Below are 25,618 nucleotides of genomic sequence, written 5' to 3'. Positions count from 1 at the left end.
CACTTTTTTAAATTTTTTTTTTTGGGGGGGGGGGGGGGGTGAGGGTAAATATAACTGCAGCGAATTAACCCTTCTTGCACAAAACAAGTGGCTTCCAACGGTTGTGTTTAGGATGATACACGGAGGCCATTTTATTAACCCCCAGGACACCAGGTAATGCTCAATCTCTTTAATATCAGAGGGAGAGGTTCGCTCCCTTTAGGGTAGTCAGACAGAATAAAGACAGCTACGGATTGGTTGAACATACAACTTTTAATGCCATGCTTAGTCTCCTGCACGGTGGCAGAACATTCAGTACGTTATCTGGTACACCGGATCCCCAACTCTTACTGTACCCCACTTCAGCGGCTTTAAAAACTGGCCAAACAATGGAGAGGATTTGAATATTTCATGGTCCATGGACTCACAGAGGCGATAACTGTAAGAAAAAAATGAGACATGTCCGTCACATGATAGCTTTTCTTCATTTTAGGTGGTCATTAAAGAGGTTTTATGCAATTAAAGCTTAAATAGACCCTACGGTCCTGAATCAAATTCTGTTGTGGACCTGAGGGGAAATATTACCTGCGGTTGGTCTTCACTGACGATCAGGGGAAATCTAGGCCCCATTTCTCACTTTAAGATGCCCGCCGCAATCTTCTGAGCATCCATTTAACACTGTATCAGTAGTATGTTAGAGGTACACTTTTGATGCACTACATCCTCTCCAATTGGCCAGCACTGCTCATGTGATCTGTGCTGGCCAATCAGAAAACAGCACAAAGTGCCCTCATTATCGATACTTAGTACGGATTAGGCAGTTAGAGAATTGTGGCAGCCATCTGAATGAATGAAAATGGGGCCCTGGAAGAGGCAGATCCATGGGACATTGGTGCAGAAGCCCAACAGCAGGTAATCTAACACTCCCCTTCAGGACCAGAGGGTCACTTTAATCCCCAAGGGTACTTCCAGATGTAGCAGAGACTTTCCACTGTAAACGCTGACAAATGGACCTTTTTCAATATATTACATACAGTGCAACAAAAAAAGTGAAGCACTTTGATTAAAAAGGCTTCTATGGTTTTGTGTCCGCAGCGTACATGCAGATCTGTGGCTCCATGGCGACAGACTACAAAACAAATCTGGTGTAGTCCGATCCTGCAGTCCAACACCCTTCCACCCATCTTGTACTTACTACTAATGTGCCATCGTTAAGAATTTATGTGATCAGGATCAGACAAGGAGTTCGTAGATTTTAACCATGGAGACATATGGGCCTTCATAGGAACTGTATACATGAAACGGTAGGAGTTTTCCCTCTACTGTGGATGCATTATTTGCAGAGGTGTGCATTACCTGCATTTGACAAAGTATCTCACATCATCCTTAATGGGAAAAAAAAAGTGACCAAATCTGGGATTGACAAGGCAACTGTTAGGTGGATTCAGAACTGGCTGAGTGATCGGACTCAAAGAGTGGTCATAAATGGCTGCACATCCAAGTAAAAGAATGTATCAAGTGGGGACCACAAGGCTCTGTCCTGGGCCCAGTGTTGGTCAATAGTTTTATAAATGATATAGATAACAATGAGGGTTTAATGATCAAATTTGCTGAAGACACAAGGCTAGAAGGGATAACTAAGACTAGAGAAGAAAAAGCAAATTCAAAAAGATCTGGACAAGTTTGAACACTGGGTGGTATTTAACAAGGAGAAATGTACCTACATCTGGGCAAGTAAAATAAATCACCTACAGAATGGGAGGAATTGGGCTAAGCAGCAGCACATGTGTAAAAGACTTGGGTATACTAATAGATCATAGACTGAACATGAATCAACAGTGTGATGCAGCAGCCAAAAAGGGAAACACAATTCTGGGATGTATTAAGAGAAGCGTAGAGTCTAGATCACGTGAGGTCATTATCCCCTCTACTCTACCTTAGTCAGACCTAATCTGTGATACTGTGTCCAGTTCTGGGCACCCCACTTTAAAAAAGACAGACAAACTGGAGCAAGTTTAGAGAAGAGTTACCAGTATGGCGAGTGGTCTGCAAATCATGTCCTATGATCTATAGTTAAAGGATCTGGGAACATTTAGCTTACAGAGAAGGCTGAGCGGAGACTTAAAGGGGTTGTCCCGCGCCGAAACGGGTTTTTTTTTTTTTCAACCCCCCCCCGTTCGGCGCGAGACAACCCCGATGCAGGGAAGTAAAGAAAGTTTACCGGAGCGCTTACCTTAATCCCCGCGCTCCGGTGACTTCAATACTTACCGCTGAAGATGGCCCCCGGGATCCTCTGTCTCCGTGGACCGCAGCTCTTCTGTGCGGTCCATTGCCGATTCCAGCCTCCTGATTGGCTGGAATCGGCACGTGACGGGGCGGAGCTACACGGAGCCGCTCTCTGGCACGAGCGGCTCCATAGAAGACTGCAGAAGACCCGGACTGCGCAAGCGCGGCTAATTTGGCCATCGGAGGGCGAAAATTAGTCGGCTCCATGGGAACGAGGACGCTAGCAACGGAGCAGGTAAGTAAAAAACTTTTTATAACTTCTGTATGGCTCATAATTAATGCACAATGTACATTACAAAGTGCATTAATATGGCCATACAGAAGTGTATAGACCCACTTGCTGCCGCGGGACAACCCCTTTAATAGCGGTCTACAAATATCTGAAGGGCTGTCACAGTGCAGAGGGATCAGCCCTATTCTCATCTGCACAAGGAAAGACTAGAAGCAATGGGATGAGACTGAAAGGGAGGAGACACGGATTAGATATTAGACAGCGAGGGTGATCAATGAGTGGAACAGGTTACCACGGGAGGTGGGGAGTTCTCCTTCAATGGAAGTGTTCAAACAAAGGCTGGACAAATATCTGTCTGGGATCATTTAATGTATCCTGCACTGAGCAGGGGGTTGGACCCGATGACCCTGGAGGTCCCTTCCAATTCTACCATTGTATGAAACTAAATTGCGCAGTATTGTCATTGCATTCCCTATTAGAGCAGATCACCAACCTGCGCAGTGTTTCCAGTGGCTCCTTCATATTAATAATTCCAGTATCAGGATCCACAGTGGTCAGGATACATCTGTCCACCAAAAGACACCAGGAGTCAGTGAGGTCAGTCATACCAGCATGGACTCTTTTCTATATTAGAGGTACTGACCTGGGACAAGGCATGACGCGCTTCAGAGTTACCTGGCTACCAATCTGGATTTCATTCCATGTATCCTGGATAAACACAGAAAAAAAAAAAAAGGGGGGGGTTGGTCCGGTGTCGCCAGTAGAACAAAATGTGATTGTTCTCAGTAAGAGAAGCCAAGTAATGTTGTAGATATGAGACCTTTTAATGGCTAACAAAAACACATGTTATAGCGAGCTTTTGGACATCTCTGGATCCTTCCTCAGGCAAAATGGAACAAATCTAAAGAGGTTTTTAATAAATACACACGATCACATGGGAGGCAAACATTGTAAACTTAATTTGCACTAGATAAATACCAGAGAGAAGGTAAGAGGACACAGACATGGTATTAATAGCATTTAGTAAGGACCTGCAAGACCTGCTCACATGTACTGATAATGGTCAGGATACAAAGAACTGGTGTAAGATAGCAAGCAGGCCTGCTAGTCAGGGACATACTGTGTTATTCAGTTGGATGACCCACAGTTCTAGTAGCTTTCACAGACACAAGCCAAGACTGCTCATCTTATTTGTACAGGTCCTTTGGTCAGACTCTTTGCTAACAAAAAAAAAAACCTGTGTGGCATTGTGCCATAATGAGCTCACATCACCTTCAGAGACTTTACTTGCATAGTTATACTTGTGTACCAATGGTAGAGTGTGAAATATGTTGTTTTGTGTCATGATTATTAGTTACAGCCAGGGTCAAAACTCTAGCGTTATTCATATATTTTCTACTGCTCCTTTTTCCATATCTGCACAGCCAATTTTTCTTTTCAGGTCATAGGTGTAATAAATATATATGGTTTCGTAAGCCTGGTGACCACATTGTACTTCAGTTCCTGTGTTTGCCTGCCCTTACTGAGCAAGCATAGCATCCAATATGTGGGCAGTCACATAGATAACAGTTCCCTAATGCATGCCAGTGCTTGCAAGGAGACATCCGTGTAAAGCACCAAGTCACCCACTGAGATCCTGGCACAAGACCCCCAATGAGGCCAAAACTAAGGGTCTGTGACACCCGTTGGTCTCTGACTGAGGTTCCAGCAAGGATCCTGAGTGAATCCCAGAAGCACTCAGGACACTGCACTAAAGAAAAAAAAAAAAGGGGGACCAGCACCCAGCATCAGGTCTGTTTCTTATAAATAAGTTGTATCCAATCATGTGTATCATCCCACCATGTTTCCGTGATGCCAATGACATCATACTTCTCTTCCTGTGTTCTGAGCTCCAATTCTCCTTGTTTGTTTCCCATGCTCTGTGCATTTGTGTAGGAACATGTTAGTTTGTGATCGGGGTCTCTTGCTCCTGTACTTGCCTTAAGATTTTTTGTCTTTGTTCTTCCTTCTCACTTCTAATAGCAGGGTTCTCAAATGTATTAGGCCCCCAGCACACGGGCGGAAATTCTGCAGCGGGATGTCCCACAGAACTTTCACCCGTGCCTGCATAGGATTGCATTGCAAGATGTAATCCTATGCACACAGCCGCGATTTGTCCGCGTGAAAGCACACGCAGAAGACAAGTCACGGCATGTTCCATTTCTGTGAGGGTCCCGCAGAGGCCCGCACAGAAGTGTCAGTGTCGGGCCGGCTCCGCTCAGCGCATGCACCGGCTGGCCGGCAGCCGGCATACAGCGCAGAGGAGACGCAGGTCTCTGCAGGGGCACGGGACCGCATCCCGCTGCGAGAATTCTTGCAGCGGGATCCGACCCGGCTGTCTGCAGACGGCCTTAATTAGCTGTATATTTTTGCCTCTCACTTCCCTTCCCATATTGTTCTAGTTTAAAGCTCTCCTAATGAGTGAAGCAAAGCGCCCACCAAATATATGCTTACCTGTACCTATACACACTCATTGTCAGTAACAGCCCACCCCTGAAAGTTATCGGAATGGAATGAAACTTTCCGTGTGATTGTAATCACTGACTTGTATCAAAATTACAATATCAGAGCAGTAGGATCATTAATTGTGGAGACCTGACCCCTTGTAGGGAGACACTAGTACCCTGTTGTACCACCTCTGGCTTGGATACTAGATGTGATACAGGTGGGCATGGAGGTTCTAGTACCCTGTTGTACCACCTCTGGCTTGGATACTAGATGTGATACAGGTGGGCATGGAGGCTCTAGTACCCTGTTGTACCACCTCTAGCCTGGATACAAGATGGAATACGGGCGGGCATGGAGGCTCTAGTACCCTGTTGTACCACCTCTAGCCTGGATACAAGATGGAATACGGGCGGGCATGGAGGCTCTAGTACCCTGTTGTACCACCTCTAGCTTGGATACTAGATGTGATACAGGCGGGCATGGAGGTTCTAGTACCCTGTTGTACCACCTCTAGCTTGGATACAAGATGTGATACGGGCATGGAGGCTCTAGTACCCTGCTGTACTGCCTTAAGCTTGGATAGCAATAATGGGGTTTAGCTGAACACAAGGCTCAGTTTTCTTTCAGAATGGGGCAAAGATTAAAAATGATTCACTGCCCCAGAAAATAAAAGCTTCTGTATATGCCTACAGAGAACGAGAAGCACATAAAGCGGACCACTTCTCAGTTATCTAGTGGCAGCACCCGTATACACTCCAACCACGAAGTGCCAGAGTTTGTGAGCTGCTTCCCTGTAGAGATTCATAGCATTTGCCTGCAGCCACCACTAGAGGGAGCTCAGTGTATGTGGATCTGAATGCAGTGGGAGTTGTAAACCTCTGCAGCCCCTAGTGGCAGCTGTAGGCAAACGCTGAATGTAAGCAGTTCATTGGAGACCCCACATCACAGGGCTGATAGTCGCTGACCTACCCGTATAGTAGAGGACACTGGTGGACGGTTAATATGAAGAACAAACTACTATGAATTATACCTCCGCAAACGCGTCACATCCAGAAACCACAATATTGGGGCGAAAGTTTCTAGTGGAGACTTTCTTTTCCAGTTTGGCGTTTACATTCTCTACTGAGGCCTCAGAGATCAGCAGAATGGGGGCAAGATCTGGATACGCCACCTGCAGGAGACAAAGAAAACCCCAAGTTCACAATTAAAATGAGTTGTACAGGATTAGAAAAAAACAAGTCTGCTTTCTAGAAGAACAGCGCCACCTCTTTCAGCAGGTTGTCTGTGGTATTGCAGCTCCACTCTTAAAAAGGAATGAAAATGAACTGCAATATGAGACCCAACGACAGGCAGGCGCAGCGCTGTTTTTAGTAGTCAGCAGCCACGTTCTTCTACTTCTGATGACCAGGAGCATCAGACGGGTGCTGGGAAGATACAGCAAGAACAACATTTTAACCCTTTAGCAATCCATGGAAGCTTTCCCAAGCCGGTATTCTGCATTTCACAGGTAGCCGTCTAGCCGTGCCGGTAACTGCAACCCCTGGAAGGTCTGTGTTGTTTCCATCAGTTAAGGGACAATTTCGAACGGATCAACATTTTATCCTTCCACTGATGTTGAGTTCTATGAGGGCCTCTCCTCCAGTCACATCCAAAGCTGCACTCAGGATTCCACCAGCTGAAGCGTACTGGCACAACAGTCATGAACTCGTACATTGGTTTCTTGGAGGAGAAAGTGAATTGAACTACTGTCTGTCTGCCATACCCAATGTATATCTCCCACAATGCATCACAGCGGGTCATTCTCTGTGCTCCTAGTAAACCAGCAGAGCAGCATCTTGGGTCTCATAGCCTAAAAAGTGGTGAAAGTAGATGGTGGGATCTTTATAACAACGATAAAAATATTAGGCCTCTTTCAGCTGCTGCCTGACACTGGCACTTGCCTAACCACCTGCCATGGAAAGAGTTCTGATGCAGCAGAGATTAAGCATGCTGATCTCACCCTCAATACCATGGCCAGGGCACAGAGGCCAGTTAATACCATCTCTGGCACTCCGCACCAAGGGCATCTGACCCACTAGGCATTCTACTTTTTTATGTGTGCATCTATCCATTTACCTATCCTAGGTTTTCCTCGATCTACAAGTGGCCTTCCATCTCTCTAGGGATCCCACTACAGCCACATGGACTCCCCATATGATACCTATACTCTAGCCTGATACTTCTCAGAGTAGAAGTAGAATTGTGAATGCAGCTCTGGGGATGAATGTTGAACTACATGCGATGCAATTACTTACCGTGTATTAATGTTGGGTTCTATCACCCGACCAGTGAAATGATGTTCTCACAAGTGGAATCTTACACCCACAGGTCTTGTGAGTGAGTGAGTGAGTGAGTGAGTGAGTGAGTGAGTGAGTATGTATGTATGTATGTATGTATGTATGTATGTATGTATGTATGTATGGGGGATTGGACTCCTCCCACCACTGATAACGAAGCAAACTTTGCACAGGTTCCTTTATAAATCAAAGGACAACCCTATATTAACCCCTTTTGGCATTTTCACCTCCCCTTTTCAAAGGCTCTAAAAAAAAAAAAATTGATTGTGGCATGTAAGGTGTTTACAGTAGGGGTTCTCACTGATCCTTGCTGTTGCAGTGGGCGGGGGCGGTTCTCACTGATCCTTGCTGTTGCAGTGGGCGGGGCGGGGGCGGTTCTCACTGATCCTTGCTGATGCAGCAGTGGTGGGGTTGCTCACTGATCCTTGCTGTTGCAGCGGGAGGCCAGCTGTAGGTCACAGATGGCATGGTCTCAGCTACTGAGCCCGTACCATCTATATGCCCTAGATAATTGACCCCTCAACCCTTTCCTCCCCATGATGGGTGTATGTCACGGGGCACAGAAGGATTAGTTCCATCGCTATGTTAGCCTGTGTATGAGCTGCTCAGCTGTTATCTGGAGTTCCCCTTTAACTTCCCCCTCCGCCGCTCACCTTGCCACTCTCAGTATAGAGAGAAAACTCCTTCTTTGGATCTCTGGGCTTCATTGTGTCTTCAAAGTAAACGAGACGATACATCTGCGATCTCTTTAAGAAGCTGTTGATCCAGTTGGAGACTTCATCCCCGCAGTCTCTGCCCTGAACCTCATTGCCGTGAACTCTGAAAGACAATGGAGTCACATGTTCAAACCGGCGCACAGAAACATGGAGGCTTCACCCTGCCTCACCTGGGGTCTCAGGATGGCAAAGCCAGTCCTGATCTGAAGAGGTGATGAAAGTCATTAATTGGTACTTCTGGGTGCTGCTGCTAAATCTACAAACCCCGAGCTTCCCGGAGCAGCGGCCGCAGAATTAGATCAGTCAACTATATTGTTAGCTCTGTTTTGGACAAACTTTCCTATAGGCCGTATCTGGTATGCAGCATTCAGGGCAATGGGGGTAAGCTGCAATACCAGATATGGACAAGAGTGGCACTGTTTAAGAGAAAAAAAACTGCAAGCTGATTCTTTTGGATTGTGGACATCCCCTTAAACAGCCCGTAGCCCTTTAGTCTCAGAAGAGGATCCTGCCCTAGCTCTAGGTTTGGTGTAACCAACCGGGGTCTCCCCGTGTCTTTGTATCACATACTTGCATGCAAAAACAGCATTTGTTTTAGGAAGAGTCAGCGGTATTTTGAGATCATTCATTTCTGGGGCAGCGAGGGTTAAGTTGCCTCCGTCACAAGTTGCCGTAATTAGCACCATTCGTGGCTCTTGCCGCGCCGTTACGTGAACTTTGTCTTCCTTTACAACAAGCCAATGCCTGGAATGAAGAAATTGTTATTCACATTTGAGGTTAGGAAATCTGAGGCTTTCCAGCTTTCATACAGATTTGTGTTTACAGCTCCTATGCAGAGCTATGTGTCTCCATGGTTACAGACGACCAACACTCTGTAGCTTGATCCTGAATCAAACTCCCTACATCTGTACCCTATAGAATAGAGGTTACTTAGAAGTGAGAGAAAGATGAATGGAATATGACTACGCTGGGTTGGTTTGTAGTCTGTTACCATGGAGACATAGGTTTGCATAGCATAGAAGCTGTAGAAATAAGAATGTGAGGAGATCAAGACATTTGCAAAGTTGTGTCATTTAAAGTTGCAGTTGTACTGAACAATAATAACCCATCACACAGGTATAATATACTGGCATGTACTGTATATACTCAGGAGCTTGTCAGTATTGGCATGTATATCCACTGTCAAAAAAAATCCACCCCAGAAGTAGTTGTCATTTTGCTTAAAAATCAGTCATTTGCATAAGAGAGTCGGTCCCCCCTAGCAGTGGTAGAAGGGACAATGACAGCACAGCGATATGTTCAGGACATCCTGCAGCCACATGTGTTCCTCTCATAGTGGCCGTCCGGATCTAGGGAATCACCACATAGAGGTACACCCAATTTGTCTTTCACAACCGGCCACCCTGAAGTCTGGATCACCAGGTGGAGGTACTCCTAAGTAATCGTTTATGCAGGGTGTTCCAAAGTCTGAATTACCGTGTGGAGGTACTCCTGATCAAGTCTATTAATTTTCTGCACTGTTATTGCTCTAAATCATGCCTTGTATTGTTGAAGTTTGCCAAGTAAAGTTTATTCCAGGCTCTGACCGTTCCCAGGGACCTGAGGTGGGTAACCGGAACGATGGCGTCACCCATGACGAACGATTTCCCTGTTCTTCCACCTATTGGGCATCCCTATCCTAGGAAGAGGCCCAGCGCTGCCCTGGCCTTGGCTGTGTGTGTCCCTCCCGGGGGGAGCATGGCAAGTGCTGCCGTGACAAGCCAGTGTCTTGCCCTCTCAACTCCTCAGCGCATGCCATGTGTCTGGGGTCATCCTATGGGACGCTGCACTAGGGCTGGTACAACAGGGTACTAGAGCCTCCCTAAGAGGGTCAGTTCTCCACAATAAATGATCATTTTGCTCTGATATTGTAATCACTTAAGGCCCATTTAGACAATCATCACTCAAAATGTGCTCAAAAGCCATCTTTGGAGTGATAATCGTGTCTAAATGCACAGCCATCATGCACTTCTTGTGTACTATTTGTTCATCGCTGACCAAGCTAAAAGTCAGCGATGGCTCATCAGCACCGTGTTCTCAGCGGGATACCGCTGATACTTTTATTTCAGCTGGTATCACCGCTTGGAGCTCTCAGCGAAAGCTCAGAGAACAAAGCAACTGTCAGCACTCCTGCTGTTCTCAGAGCCATCAGCTCAGCGGAATACCAACTGATAGCTCTGAGAACAAGGCAGCTGTATGCAGATGACAGCGCTCCTGCTGTCTTCTGCATACTGCGGCTGCCTTCATTTACACGCTAATAAGAGCTTATGCAAAGTAAACTCAAAACTGCCACTCAAACTGCCATTTGAGCGATCATGTTTCCGTGTAAATGGGCCCTTACTTATATCAACATTGCAACCACAGAAAGTTTCATCCTTCCGACAACTTCTAGGGGAGAGATGAGTAGAGATATATATTCCTAGCAGAGGGATGTTACTATCAATTAACAATGACTGTATATACTTAAGGCCCATTTAGACAGGACAAGTGTCAGGCAAACTGTGCCCGATACTCATACTCGCTCTTGTGCTCCTGCTACTATTGCTGGCTTACAGTAGGGAGGCTGCAGATGATCTCTCCCCGTCCCTCTCCATTGACGCAACACAGCGGCTGTTCAGTACTGAATGGCAGCTAGTTACACTGAACGATCATTTAGGATTTCATGCTGTATAAACATTAGAGGATGAGCTGATTGCTCAGTGTAAATAGCGGCCATCAGTACTGAACGGCCGCTATGTTAAGTCAATGGAGAGGGATGGGGGAGCGAATAGAGAAATCTCCTGCAGCCGCCCCAATGTGACCCAGCGATACCAGCTCCCGTGCAGCAGCACCGCAGCCAGTATGTACGGGGACGCCCGACACTCGTCCCGTGTAAATGGGCCTTTAGAGTTTGTTAGGAGCTGGGAGGATTGGAGTTGAAATTTTTCTCATATGAGAGAAACCATTTTCCGAGACCCCAGAAATCCCACTGAATAAAACTACAATAAGGACGCAACGACATGGCTGATAAAACAAAACAATAGCTCACAGTTCTACAGCATACATTAGTAGAAATAGGTCACATTCTGCCATTCCCCCTTCCAGGTCTTGTACAATGAGGACATTCACTCCTCGTCTTATGGTCAGGATTGTGCGCAGTCACATGACATGTAGCACATAAATCTACGGATTGTCTATTAGGTTGTGCAGAGACGTAATACAAATCTCCGGGGGCCCTGTGTAAAACCTGTAACCGGGCCCTCAGCTGCCAGGCGCCATTTATAACATTGGTGTCGTCTTTTGTGGCAGAGGGGTCTTTGGGGGCCCTTGAGATACATAGGGAAGGAGGCTGGGACTGCATGGAAATTAATGGGTGAACACCTGCCCCTCCCCCCCCTCCTAATTTTGAAAGGTTTCAGGAACGGGATTGGTTGTTGCTGGGAGGAGGTGGGGTCAAGATCTCAAAAGTTGGAGATGAGTAGAGGCTCCTCCTCTTACCTGCTGATGACGTGCAGAACACCTTCCCACTCCCGCCATCAATTTGACCAGCTTAGGTCCTCCTTTAGCTGATTGGTTGAATGTAAGTTGGCTCATTTTGTCCAAGTGCTCCCGTCTGTTTCCACAAATGTCACAGCCGGTGGTTTGGCCTCCGATGGCGCTAGAGTGTCTACATGCCACGGTCTGTTCGGGCAGCAGGTTGGCATTGCAGGACATCGGGATGAGTTTATTATAGGGAGACTCCTTATGAGCTGATGGCATGTCAAAGTCAAGGCACCCGGTTTAATGAGGGGTACGGTTGCGCCATCCACACAGTCCCCTCTAGGGCGGGTGCGGCCGCTACCTCTGATTAAGGACGGCCCCTTTGCAAGTCTCATATTAAGAAATTCAAAGTTATTCTAAGGACATCCAATAACATTGCTCAATAGTCACGTGGGCGGTGCCAGTCTTCTGTCCTACCAGCCCGTACAAGGCACATCCGGCGTGTGAAGGAATCGCCAGGGACGGGCATAACGTCTAGCTGAAGTCTGCGCCATCTCACAGCTGTGGTAAATTTTTGATTTGGTACCCAATCAGAAGGTGTGCCAAATGTTTCAAGAGGCGGAGCCTGTGTGCGAAGGAAGCGCATAACGAGGCATTCGCACAGGTATTTTTTTTTTTTTAAATTGCAGTTTAAGCCGAAAGTAGAAGTGGATCCAGAAGAAGACGTCGGAGTCCCTTCTTTTACATCCATCCCCCTTTCCTTTGATCCTTTTGTGGCGTTTGGCTCATAAAACGGCATAAAAAAAAAAATCTGTGCATGAACTCACTTAAAGGGATTATCCAGCAACCAAGCAAAATGGCCGCCATCCTTGCAGCCTATGAGAAACCTGTAGTGGCCCCTAGAATTAATGGGGCCCCTCCATAAGTATGAATGTGTTTGTCTTGTGCGTGTCTTCAATGTGTGTGCATTTGTGATGAGTATTGCAACTCTGCAGCACTGAATGGGTAATGTCTGGAAAATGTATCTTGTTGCATGTCACGTGATCATGTTTCATATGTGTATGCAAGGATGCGATGTTAGTAAGGGAGGCTACTTCTGGCTCGTCTTGCAAGAGTCAGTGCAAGGTGCAAAGTTGTCCGATAAGCCTGCAAGTTAGTGGTGATCCACACAGACACGGATCAGCCTGTGCATGCCCAAGATGGAAGAGGCTGAGCGATGGCCTGATGAGAGGGTGAGTGAAAACCCTACAGATAACTAGGACTGTGGACTCGCCTGACATCCTGGGAATCCTCCCCGTCACTCCACTATTGTCTGCACCGGTGTCCTGCTGGTGTTGGACTGTAACCGTTATTTGCAGTAAACAGGCTCTACCGACTGTTCCCGGTTTTGCTCAGAAAGTCATCCCTGCGTGTGGACTACTTATTCCTAACGTCTGGATTCACCGCAGAGGACAGAACGCTGGCATCACGAGTGACAAAGGTACTTAAGATAATCTACACCTTGGGTTACCCTGTGAAACTTCCCCAGCGGTAACTTCAGGTCCTGCGCTACCCCCAGGGGAGGAGATGGTAGAGCCCCATGACAAGGCGGTGGGCCCGCTCCTCGGATGCTGCAAACCCATCTGAGCAGCTGGAACGCAACGCCATTCTGTTAGGCCACTGACACACGGACATATTTCAGCCACCATTTTGTGCCAATAATACAGAAGTGTGTCTGACCGCAAGTCTCCTGACCCAAACTCCGTACGTTCTACATGGTGCTCAGAGATCGGTAGGAGATTCGCCGTCAGACCGGGACACACCGGTGACCATAATACAGTAGTGTGTCACAGGCATTAGTCACATAGAAACCAACAGTGCGACATTAGGCTCCACCCCCTTGACAGGCTTCTCACAAGCATTCCTAGACAAGTGAAAAGGTCCTACAGGAAGGCCATACAGACACTAATAAACCTGCGAACAACTGCCGGATTAGCAGATTCTCTGGATCATCAAGGGCCACCATGAGGCTCGAGTCTGCTGTGACATCGGGGTGACCCCATGAGAGAACAGCACCAAACAAGCGCAAGAAGGTGGTAATCCCCTGGCCTTACAGCAACCATTAAGCTCCGGCCTGATGGGATGTAAGAGGAGACCCACGCGAACACTCAGTCGCAAAGGCGAACATACATGCACAAGTGTGAAGCCCCGCCCCTGGAATGTTCAGGAACGTTCTAGATTTATACGGAGGTGTTCCAGGACAGTGAGGGAGACAAAGAGCCTTGAGGAGATGACCCGAAGACCAGGTGGAGCGGAGGAAGATGCAGGGGGGGACTGAGAGGGAGGGCAGCCGGCTAGACAGTGTGTGAGGTGTATATCCCGCTACGAGTAAGCAGCTCCCATGTTTGTGTGCGCCAGTAGAGACACTGGGGAGCTTCAGGAGCCAATCACCATGCAGCTTCCCTTTTGTTTCCCTTTTGGGAGGCGATAAAGGACTGAGATCCAGACAGCCAGGTTAGATTCCGCGTGCGAGATCCCGCAGAGGAATCCAACCTGGTGCCCGGCCAGAGACTGCTGCTTACCTGTCCATATCTGTGCAGCGGTGTGCCGGCCGGCGCACAGTACAGATCGTGCCATCGATAGGCGATGACGTAGATTCCGTGGCCCATCCGCAGTGTCCGCTGCGAATCAGATGGCTTCCATTGATTTCAATGGAAGCCATCCGCGCTCAGATAGCGCATGCTGCAATTTTCCATCTACGAGCAGAAAACCGCAATGATTTCCACTCGTGTAAATGGAAAAGCAGTTTTTAATGACACGTTGTGGGCAGCATTTGCTGCGGAATCCGGAGGCGGACGCCCGGGCGCATTGGGCCTTAGGAAGAACGTGAGGTAGCGTTCACAGCTGGTAACGTCAGGAGCGAAAGGCCGGCGTCACACAGGCGCAATACGCAGAGAATAGCGCCGATTGAAGTCAATGGGTCTGCTTACATGTCTGTATCTTACGTGCGACACTTCGATTGTGCAAAACACAAAATAAAACCCGCGGCGTGCTGGACTGGTCTGCGCATTTGTGAACTAAAAGGTCCCCCTAGAAGCCGTTAGGGGGAGCATTTTAGTCGGTGTCTTTTTGCCGTGCGCATGCCTTGCAGGACGGCCAATGAGGTAATTACTCACAGCACATAAGGGGTTAACAGCGTTCAGCCTGACCCCCTCAGATAAGTTGTTTTGGCAGGAATCTCTCTTTATTCTACATTTTACACCCCAAATAACCCCGAGGCGGTCGGACACGCTCACTGCGCAAAAACTGGGCTGGCAATACGCAGCATCTCCCATGCAGTCCTACGCTGCCGCACGAAAAGAAAAACACACCACAACATGTTCTACCTTGGCGTGTATTCCAGCCGTGTACACGCCATGGTAGCACATGTGGATTGGCGGCACACAACGAGTCCACGGGTCGCCGCTTACTTACGCGCAGCCTGTGGCTAGTTATGGCCATGCGAGTCCGGCCTTACGGTGACAGCAGTGACCCCCAAACAGTTACAAAACCCCAACTCCCGTGACCAACAGGGCATGCTGGGGGTTGCAGTCCTGCACGCAGGTAAGTGAGGGCGCGGCACCTACCGGTCTCTCAGCTGGCCATCCTTCAGGCCGTACTCCCTGCACTCGGCCTCTTGCAGGGGGATGCCTTTACAGGACTTGATGGGATAGAGGAACAGCTGGGACACCTCCCCCACCCAACGCAGCTGCCTCTTCCTCCTGGACAGGTAGAGCCAGGTAAGGGCCACAGCGGCCCCCAGGAGCAGCAGAGTGCGGTGCTTGCTGATCGCCTCCATTATTACTGCTGGGGGGTGTGGAGGATCACCAAATATATAGGCTGACCCCTCTTCCACAGGAATGAACTTCTGTCCCGGATCCGCCTCTCAGCCTTTAACCCCTTGTTTCCACCCTACAGAATACTTTTCTCTGAAGCTCCACGGTAGGAGAGGAGGGCAGCATACGGGCGGCCACAAGGTCTTCTGTACCATCCATTTCACGTACAGAGCAGCCTGACCGCGGGCCTGCGGACGCGAACGCTGAGCATCATCCGCGCACCACATTCCCGTTACCAGGGTCGTTACTAACGAGGGTTCTGCCTCATGTCCACGGGCTGATCGGATTCTGCATGTGAATTTCCGCAGCGGGAGAACTGCGCAAACCATTTGCAAACCATTGCAGATGTAATGGTTTTCCGTGCGGATGTACATGGATGCACTGCGGATCATCCGTGTGGAAAAAAATCCGCTCCCCCGCCTCCCGGCCTTTTCCCCACCTTCCTAATTGATTTTAACCTTCAAATCCGCAGTGCATACGCAATTCTTTTTGCGGATCGTCCCATTGACTTCTACTGAGCCATCTGCACGGAATCCGCATTGGAATGGAGCGCGCTGCGATTTGTTTTCCGCACCAAACGGTCCGCAAATCAAATCTGCCCACTTAAATTCAGTTGCAGATGCCAATGCTTCCCTACGGGCACTCTGAATGGCGGATCTTCTGCGTGGGTGACCCTTGTGGATTCCGCAAATCAAACCCGCCACGGACATTGGGCCTTCTGTGGCAGCCGGGGGTCTAACAAGCATTGCAGTAAACCATTCACGAAGGGTGTTTACATGCGTGAACGAATATTCCCCCACGGAGAAATCGGCAGCGACATTTTCAGGTCTGACGTACGGATTTTGCAGTGGATTTGCTAACAACAAAATCCACAGCAATTGTGCAGCAAATGCGCAAAACTGCAGATGTTGGTGCAGCTTCTGCATGGCGGAATGTTCTGCCATAGATGAAAGCGCCCTAAGCAAACGCCAAATAGTACATTAACCCTTTGCAATCCAATTTTGGATTTAGGGTTTTCTTTGGGGCTTTCTCTTTCTGCCATTTTACAATGGCGCCATCTGCTGGCTAGAGCCAGTACTGCGGTATGGGACATGCTGGAGAGGCCCCCCGACAACAGAGCGGCCAGTAATATACAGTCCCTGCTGGACGTCTCCCGACATCGGAGCTGTACAGCCTTCAATCAGAATGTCTTCAGACGTTAGACAGTGGATTGGAAAGGGTTAACCCCTTAGTGACAGCCAAGAGGTGGGAAAGAAAACGGGAAAATTAGGAGAAAAAGTTTTTTCTCAGTTTTTTATCCTAAGCCATTTCTTATGTTCCATAGTCTGAATACCATAAATATATTATTCATCATTGGAAAAGAACAGATTCTACACACTTTTTGCTTTGGAAAAAAACTGTTTTTTTCCCAATTTTTCCATTTTTTCCATCTTTATAGCCAGTGCACCTCTTACTGGCCTCGGTGATTGATTTTGAACCTGCACATACTCATTTTAAGGCTTCTTTCACACGAGCGCATATTGGTCGGCGTTTTCACGTCTGGCCGATATATGCTTCCATCTAGGGCGTAGAATCTCGTGAACGGGCGCACAAATCTAACGTTTGTGCACCCGTTCACACGGCATGGGGTAGGGTGCATATGCACCGAGCTCACCATGCCGTCGCCCATTTTCCTTCCCTCCGCATCACAGGCTCCCCTCTCGTCTCCTCCCCGCTTGTTCTTTGCAATGGTGGGGGGCAGAGCAGGGGTGGAGCTAAGTGGCGGCCCGTCCCACTTCCCCCCATTAATGGCTATGGACAAGGGGTAGAGGGCGGTTGCTTAGCTCCACCCATGTCCCATCCCTTATCCATAGCCATCAATGGGAGGAGGCGGGATGGGATGGCGCTTAGCTCTGCCCCACCCTGCCCCCTCCCATTGTACATAGCGAGTGGGAAGGAGACGAGAGGTGAGCCTGCATGTGTCAGTAATACACCCATGAGATCTATGCATGGGAATGTGAGGGTTATGAACATCTTAATTTATATATGTATGTATCTTTGATATACGTTTCCGGAGGCTGTAGGCCTAAATTGTACACTCTATTCTGTGTCCTATGAAAAGCTCTGCTAAATGAAGTACAGGTGTAATCTTAAGTGTCCATCATGTCTCTAAGAGCTTGTTTATCTCGTTACACTGATCAAAAGGTTGTATGGAATGCTTTGTTAATGTAGAGTGTGATGATAATCAGGGTACCAGACACGATGTCTACAAACAAACAAATAAAGCATTGTTTATAGAGAAGACAAAATTATGTACCAGTAAAACAGGTCGACCTCTGTAAAGCAGTTCAACCTCTGATACGCCTACTATTTTTTGTATAAGAAAGACAATGTACACAATAAACTCAGATTTGCTCTAAGACACGACCGTGATGCCTGTGTCTATTGCTTTCTCATGGTGGCTGCCATAACCACCTTTGATTTGGAGCCCCACAGCATATTAACGTAACATGGAAAAATCCCTATCAGTAATTGGCGCCCGATCGCGGGGCTTGATGGAACAAGAGGACCACCTACACCTCGAACCCCCCCGGACCCAGATGGGATAAGGAGCCACTCGGAACCACGGATTGACAAAAACTGCGCAGTAAGGTAAGGTTTTATCTTGCCACAATCTATCCGTGCTTCCTGGCTGCTCCTTTCCTGTCCGAGGGGTAAGAAGTGCATGCCTCTTATAAATCTTCAAGCTTTTTAAGAATTCATATGGTGGGCTGAATATGCTGTGCGGGTGTTTAACTGTTATTGTCTTTATTTGTTACTTTGCATGGTCAGTGTACAGAATATGATACCCTATTGCCAATCTCTGGAAGGCATGGTATAAGTTATACCAGGGAAGCCTAAAATTTTCAGGGGATAAAACCCCTGATGGGATCCTCTTATAAACATAAGAGAAGTAGTAGAGACGAGGTAAAATATGCAGGGTGAGGAAGTACAGAATATGAAACCCGCTTGCCGATCTCGGGAAGGCATGGTATAAATTGTACCAGGGAAGCCTAAAATTTTCAGGGGATAAAATCCCTGAATGGGAGCCTCTTATAGGTATAAGAGAAGTAGTTGAGACGGGGGGAAATAAGCAGGCTTGGGAAGTACCGACACTTTTAGACAAGTGAGGAAGTACTGACACTTAAAAAAAAGTACTGACACTTTAGTAACTGACATGCAAATGTTTTTGTCTTTATGTGTGTGTATAAATGGAAGGACCTGTATGAGAGTTAGACTGTGTTATATGGTGTATACTGTCCGGTAACCAGAAACGAAATGAAGCAAAAATGACCAAATGCTGAGCCAGACCACAGGGGGTGGAGCTAGGTGATGTAGGGAGATGGGAGGGAAAAACAATAGGAACAGGTCTTGCTCCACCCTACACACAGTCCAGCCTAGGTGAGAAGTGTGTCTCCATTTTAAGTGGATGTTGGTGTATATATATGTATATTGTGGTAATGTATAGAGTGAAGGTCACTCTTAGACTCCATGTTAAGTCTCTCACTTGAACAAATGGAGTGACCAAAGGAGGGGCATCTAATTTTATTCCTGAGACTAGTTGTGTGAGATAATAGCCCAAGATTACCACAGTGTATATATGTATATACAGATTCGTGGAATATGTGGAATTCAAAAATATTGGGTTGTGTTAATTTGAATATTATTGAATTAAGATATTAATATGAGATAATTGTGTACTTGAAACACCTGATAAGTACTTTAGTCAAATTAATAGCAAAAGTTCTATTTAAAGTGTATCCCATTTCCAATTAACAACAGTATTTTATTTGAAGAGTGTATAAAGAAAATAATAATAAAAATTATAAGCCTCTTGGTATACATAAACCGCCAGCCATTGTCCATACTGCTGGTAAAGAGGATAAGGTGCGGAAGACTGCACAGAAAAATAGTGAAACAAACAATTGTTTTATGTGTGTGAAAGAATAAAAATTATAAGCCTCTTGGTGTACATAAACCGCCAGCCATTGTCCATACTGCTGGTAAAGAGGATAAGGTGTGAAGGATGGCTGGGGAGGTTGGCGGATGAGTGTTGGTCCCCATCCCACTTGTTGGGGTCCCAATCAACTACAGTATGGGCCTTTTGTGGTGTCTTATTCTCTTTGAGGCGTAATTTGAACTAAGTCTTGCTCCTTGCAGCAATATATATTAATGGCGCTGTGAACAGGATTACGCAGAGAGTAATACACTAGTTTGTTTTAAAGGAAAATTTTGATAAACTGATAGTTGAAGAATTTCTTGTGATAATCTGGCACAGTGTGAAAATGTCGCCTTTTAAGAAAATCCGCAATAGTACGAAAATGTCGGTAGCTAAGAACAAAGAAGTGTCCGATGAATTGTTAATTATGCCAGGGTGGAATAAAGCCCCCTATAATATATTGGCCGCTGAGTGGTCGCAGTGTGGTGAATATCAGTATGTGAGTAGAAACGGGCATAAGTTGTATTGTGTTTGTCATTGGGTAGCCTATTCTGAGCAAATTGTGTAAAAACCGCGGTACTAAGAGTTTTTCTTATCTATACATAATTCGCTCATTATTGGAAGTCTGGTGTACAGTAAATACAATCCCAATTTCTACTTCACATATTATCAGTCCGTATAGGAATGAATAAAACCCCCTTAGTGAGTGTGAATTTGCAGTTTAGAAGATGTTTACAGGCAGTGGAACCAGTTATACAGCTATTTGTCTGGAGAAGTTTCTGTGTTCTATAGAAGATAAGATACATTTCAAAGGGTGGAGTACTGGGCTTTAGAAGACCTACTTGTCTTTGCAAAGAAATCTGAATTAAGAATTGGTTATATTTTGCTACACAGGAAGTATGTTGTATTGTATATATATATATATATATATATACTGTTCAGTAGCTGAAAATGAAATGAGAAAAGAATTCAAAGATGTTCTCTCATTGTCGGGTTAGTTCCCTCTTCCATCTTCACCCCCTCCTTCATCTCAATTCCAACCGTCTCCTCCCCACCCTATGCCAAGTCATCCACTCCAAGGTCAAACATTGGACTGGAGGGATGGACCTGCTGGCATTGTGGACAACAGAACCCGGATTGGAGAGAGAGCTGCCCTGCTTGCGGAGCTCCTCGGTGCAAACCGGTTATGCCTATGCTCACTAGATCCTAGGCTAGTGAGTGGAAGCATGAGAAGGAGGACAAGGAGGAGATGCAGGAGTATATGTAGAACAGGGAAGGCAGCGGGAACTATAATCTAAAATTATGTGAAAGACTATTGTGGCACAGATTGGGATAAAATTAAACATAGAGAATTGAGAAGTGGTAAAATATTTTTAATTTGTCTGAAACATTGGGGAAAAAGAAAAAAAAAAATTGAGAGAATCCTCCTTGTCTCTTTCTAATATCACACAAAGAGAAGGAAGAAAGTGTAAAACAATTCTATGCCCCCCTTCAACAACGTTTGTCAGATCTGGGGTATAGGGGCATAGAAGAGATGGGTAAACATGTACTTAGTATGGCCTTTGTAGAAGGTCTATTGAAATCCCTAAGGTCATAGATAATATACCAGAGTGGAGACAGTCTGAATCTCCGGCCCCTTTTCAGACAAAAGGGCATTTATGTAACTGTCCTGCAGGCTTGGACTCCGCCTGAGGGGACTGTGCTGTTGCAATATGTTAATGACTTTCCAGCTTTGTGCTGAGGATATGAAAACATGTCAATCTGCACCCATTTCTCTTCTAAAAATTTTTTTTTTAGCAGAAAATGGCTGCAAGGCTTAAAAAGGAAAAATTACAGCTTTGTAAACAAAAGGTTGTTGTCTAGCTCAAGAAGGCAGACATCTCACAGAACGACGCAGGGCTGCAGTTCAAGCCATTTCTGTATCTTCTTCTGCTGCCAAAGCTTCGCACCTTTTTGGGACTTGTCTCATACTGCCGTCCCTGGCCTTTCATGCGACAGCAGTATTGACGCAAAAACATGGAGGACGTCCACGGTCACTTGGGTATTACTCCGGTAGCCCGAGGAGCCCCCTCCTGTGTCTGTGCGGTGGCAGCAGTACAAGTAAGGGTTGACAAATCTTCTGAGTTGGTCCTGGACTACCCCCTAGTGGTTCTCACCCCTCATGACATCCAGAGTATACTCACTCAAGTACAACCTAAACACCTGTCTCTAGCTTGTCAAATAAGGTTGCAATGTGCTTTGCTCATGCCCCCCCTTTAATATTTCTTTTCAATGGTGAACCCGGCTACTCTTCTTCCAATCGAGTATCCTGTTTCAAATGGGGGAGGGGGAGGCATAGGTGATCAAATGGGGGAGGGGGATGCATAGGTGATCTATGTATTACAGATCAGCTATTTTTAAAAAATTTTTGCAAATAAGAACGTGATCTATTTGGAATAGAATATCAGCATGATTGTCTAGCATTGATGCAACAAGAAAAGTTTAAGTTTTAAAGAGTTATTGAAACCCCTTGTTAATACATATTTTGAGTTGTTTTTATAGATGGTACCAGGGTGATTGATGACTCCACACCAGATATGCAGTGTTCACACAACAAGATCTCTAAAAGCAGAATGCCTCCGCATGTCTCAGTACAAGAAGCGGAACTGAAGGCCCTCACTGAGGCGTGTAGAGTGACAGAAGGTAACCATTTACACTGACTCCTGGTATGTATTCGGCATAGATCATGGTTACGGCCCAATATGGAAGGCCAGACATTTTTAAACTTCTGTAGGACAACCCATTGAGAATGGTGTAGCAGTACAGAACCTTATGAAAGCCCTACTCCTACCAGACAAAGTAGCAATCCTGAAGGTGAAAGCTCATACTAAAGCCAACAGTGCAGAAGCAAAAGGCAACGCCCTAGCAGACTTCAGCGCAGACAGCGGCCCTCAAGCCGTGGAAGAAAGAAGAAAAGAAGATACTGACCGCACAAGTCAGAGACTATGATTTGGACTTTGATAAAAATTTGAACATTGATGTACTAAAGACATTACAGTCACAAGCCAGCAAAGAAGAAAAAGATAAATGGACTAATATGAGAGCAGTAGAACAGGGTGGCGTATGGCAAACAGTCAGTAACTTGCCTACCACGATCCCTGTACCCCATGATGGCCCAGCTGATCTATGGAAAGACTCACCTATCGGAGGCAGCTATGCTACTGATGCTTGAGAGAGAAAGGGTTGCCCCCAGGGTTCTTTGTAACTGCTACATCATTTGTCCAGTTTTGCATGAGCTATGCTGTAAGCAACAGGGTAGAAGTAAATTGACCACAAAGGCACTTGCCAGGACCACTCTACCCATTTCAGGGATTGCAAATTGACAACATTCAGCTCCCACGTGTTGGGAAGTATGAATATATGCTTGTTGTTGATGTTTTTCAGGTTGGAGGCGTACCCTGTTACAAAAGTAAATGAGCAGGTAACCGAAAAGAAGCTCATGAATAAGGTAATCCGCAGATACAGGGTACCAGAGGTAATCGAGTCAGATAGAGGTACACATTTCACAGGTGAAATAATGCAACACTTCATGTCTGCCCTGGGTAACTCCCAGGCATTTGACACCCCTTATCATCCACAAAGAGCCAGAAAACCATATTGCATTATAATATTTCTCTTCAGGCAATGAAACCCTGCACCAGAGGAAAACGAAAATGGTATGATACCCTATTAGGGGGAATTGGTACAGGTGTAGGGGTTCTAAACTCTATAGATTTAGAGGTGATGAAGAATAAAATGGCTGGGGTAGGACAGGATGTTTCTAGATTGATAAATGTTCAGGCACAATGCATGCCTTCCTTGTTCCTCCCCCGATGTCTTGCATTAGGATATGATAAGGATGTATTAACGCTTTTTAATCTGGTTTTGCGGTTTAAAAGGATTTGTTTGTAAATATGAGTAAATTCATGAACTATACACAATGTAGCCTGCAATATGTATATATGATTCACGAGAGGGACAAAGCAGTCAGATGTGATGACAAATAATGAAAAATTGTGGAAAAATATTCTCAATAATGTAATTCCAGTAGCATCTTGGATACGGCCCGGGGCTGATGGCGTAGAATGCTCTGATGAGTATAGCACTGGGGAAATGATTTTATGATGTAAAGGACACAAGCCTGATGTGTAAGTCTGTAGTACTACCTGTGGTGTTCGGACCGCCTCTATATGCTTTACAATATTGGTTGCCCAAGTTCACAGGTATGATGATTTATAGTGAAAATAAAACCCATGGTATAGAGAACTGTGAAGAAACGCTGGATGGCCTAGCATGCGGACGGAGTACAGCCGCATATGAGCCATGTTTCCAGCAGCCTTCAATCAGCATATGTGATTGGACGGTGTTACCTGCTTCATCTATATGCTGATAGAAGTTGGCCCCCAATATATATTCTTTGTTGCCAACCGAACTGGAACCACCAGTATGTATAATCTCATCACTCCATTGTCTGGATGTATACAGAACATATCGGTGATACATTGGTTTACAGAAACTTACACATTTTTGCCAGATGCTGAAGCAACATTAAGGTACTACTGGTACCCAGATGCTATCCCTATGTCAACTCTGACAGTATCCTTGGGTAGAATTGTAAGACTAATGATAGATACTGAACACCTTTAAAAGCATTTGGATGTTACTAACCTCTCCCTTATGGAATTAGAAAAATGTATGGGTAGGAGATAAGCTAGTCAGCCTAGGTACTAAGATCCAGGTAGACACAGAGTATAACTGGTATGATATTTTTACTGAATGGTCACCTACAGCAGGAAAGATGATGGATTTTATGTTTCACCCATTATTAATACTGTTTCTTTTGTTCATTCTTTTGAGTGTTTGCAATTTATGGACATTCTGTGGGATACGGAGACAAGCAAATTATCTGGAATCGCTCCCTCTACGATATCGTTAAAACAGTCATACGTAAAAGAGCAACAACAGTGGGGATCCGGCGAAGAGGATAGAAAGACCGGCGGGGGTGGCTTAGCACCCCTGATAGTACCACTACAAAGGCTCTTTTCAAGATGGACTGTTTCAAAATGGGGGACTGTGAGGGTTATGAACATCTTAATTTATATATGTATGTATCTTTGATATACGTTTCCGGAGGCTGTAGGCCTAAATTGTACACTCTATTCTGTGTCCTATGAAAAGCTCTGCTAAATGAAGTACAGGTGTAATCTTAAGTGTCCATCATGTCTCTAAGAGCTTGTTTATCTCGTTACACTGATCAAAAGGTTGTATGGAATGCTTTGTTAATGTAGAGTGTGATGATAATCAGGGTACCAGACACGATGTCTACAAACAAACAAATAAAGCATTGTTTATAGAGAAGACAAAATTATGTACCAGTAAAACAGGTCGACCTCTGTAAAGCAGTTCAACCTCTGATACGCCTACTATTTTTTGTATAAGAAAGACAATGTACACAATAAACTCAGATTTGCTCTAAGACACGACCGTGATGCCTGTGTCTATTGCTTTCTCATGGTGGCTGCCATAACCACCTTTGATTTGGAGCCCCACAGCATATTAACGTAACATGGAAAAATCCCTATCAGGAATCCAATGCATCAGATCACAGCGCATATCAGCCGGCCGTGAAAAAGGTTGGCCGATATGCACGCATGTGAAAGAAGCCTTAGGCGGTGGCTCAGCTGGCTACTGACAGCTCCTGCTCTAACGGCCAGGAACAGAGAAACCTCAGATCCTGGCAGTTTAACCCTTTACATGCCACAATCATTAATAGCTGCAGCAGTAAGGAGCTGACAGGGGAGGGGGCTCTTTCTGTCACCCACCGGCACTCAGCAGTGAAATTAAAAGGTACCAATGAGTTCCCACGGCAGCTGAAAGCCTGACAACAGCCTCCATGTCTACCATGTAAGTCAGCCTATTAACACCCCGCCTCCTGCAGAATCTAACGGGCTGCTGTCAGAAGACTGGCTTCACACAGGCAAGAAAATCGCGCAAGATTTGTGTGTTGTGAGACACACAAATCTCGCAGGAATATGAACCCTACTCGGCGGCGGCGGCAGTAGTGCAAGCGGGGCACATGAGCAGACAGAGCGAGGACACTGACAGCGGCGCCGGGGACACATGGACGGAGAAAGCGGGGTTTTGACAGCAGAGGCATGGACAGTAAGAGCGGAGGGGGGAGTGGCGCCGGGGGGACATGAGCACGGTTTGGCAGCGGCACCATGGACGGTGACAGCGGAGAGGAGAGTGACAGC

General features: G+C 46.2%; 1 protein-coding gene across 1 annotated transcript; it reads right to left on the bottom strand.

The window, feature by feature from the left end:
* Nucleotides 1–233: 233 nt before the first annotated feature.
* Nucleotides 234–15,386, bottom strand: MTARC1 (mitochondrial amidoxime reducing component 1). Its single transcript, XM_066595100.1, has 7 exons — nucleotides 15,140–15,386; nucleotides 8,607–8,780; nucleotides 7,974–8,139; nucleotides 6,015–6,155; nucleotides 3,141–3,205; nucleotides 2,991–3,062; nucleotides 234–418 (listed from the first exon to the last, which is right to left on the bottom strand). The coding sequence occupies exons 1-7, from the start codon at nucleotides 15,349–15,351 to the stop codon at nucleotides 292–294; spliced, it is 957 nt and encodes a 318-aa protein (XP_066451197.1). The 5' UTR covers nucleotides 15,352–15,386; the 3' UTR covers nucleotides 234–291.
* Nucleotides 15,387–25,618: the final 10,232 nt, after the last annotated feature.

Source organism: Eleutherodactylus coqui, chromosome 3 (genome assembly GCF_035609145.1).
Source record: "Eleutherodactylus coqui strain aEleCoq1 chromosome 3, aEleCoq1.hap1, whole genome shotgun sequence".
NCBI classification, from domain to species: Eukaryota; Metazoa; Chordata; class Amphibia; order Anura; family Eleutherodactylidae; genus Eleutherodactylus; species Eleutherodactylus coqui.
The sequence above is the reverse complement of the archived record's forward strand: the minus strand, read 5'-3'. Positions and strand labels throughout refer to the sequence as shown.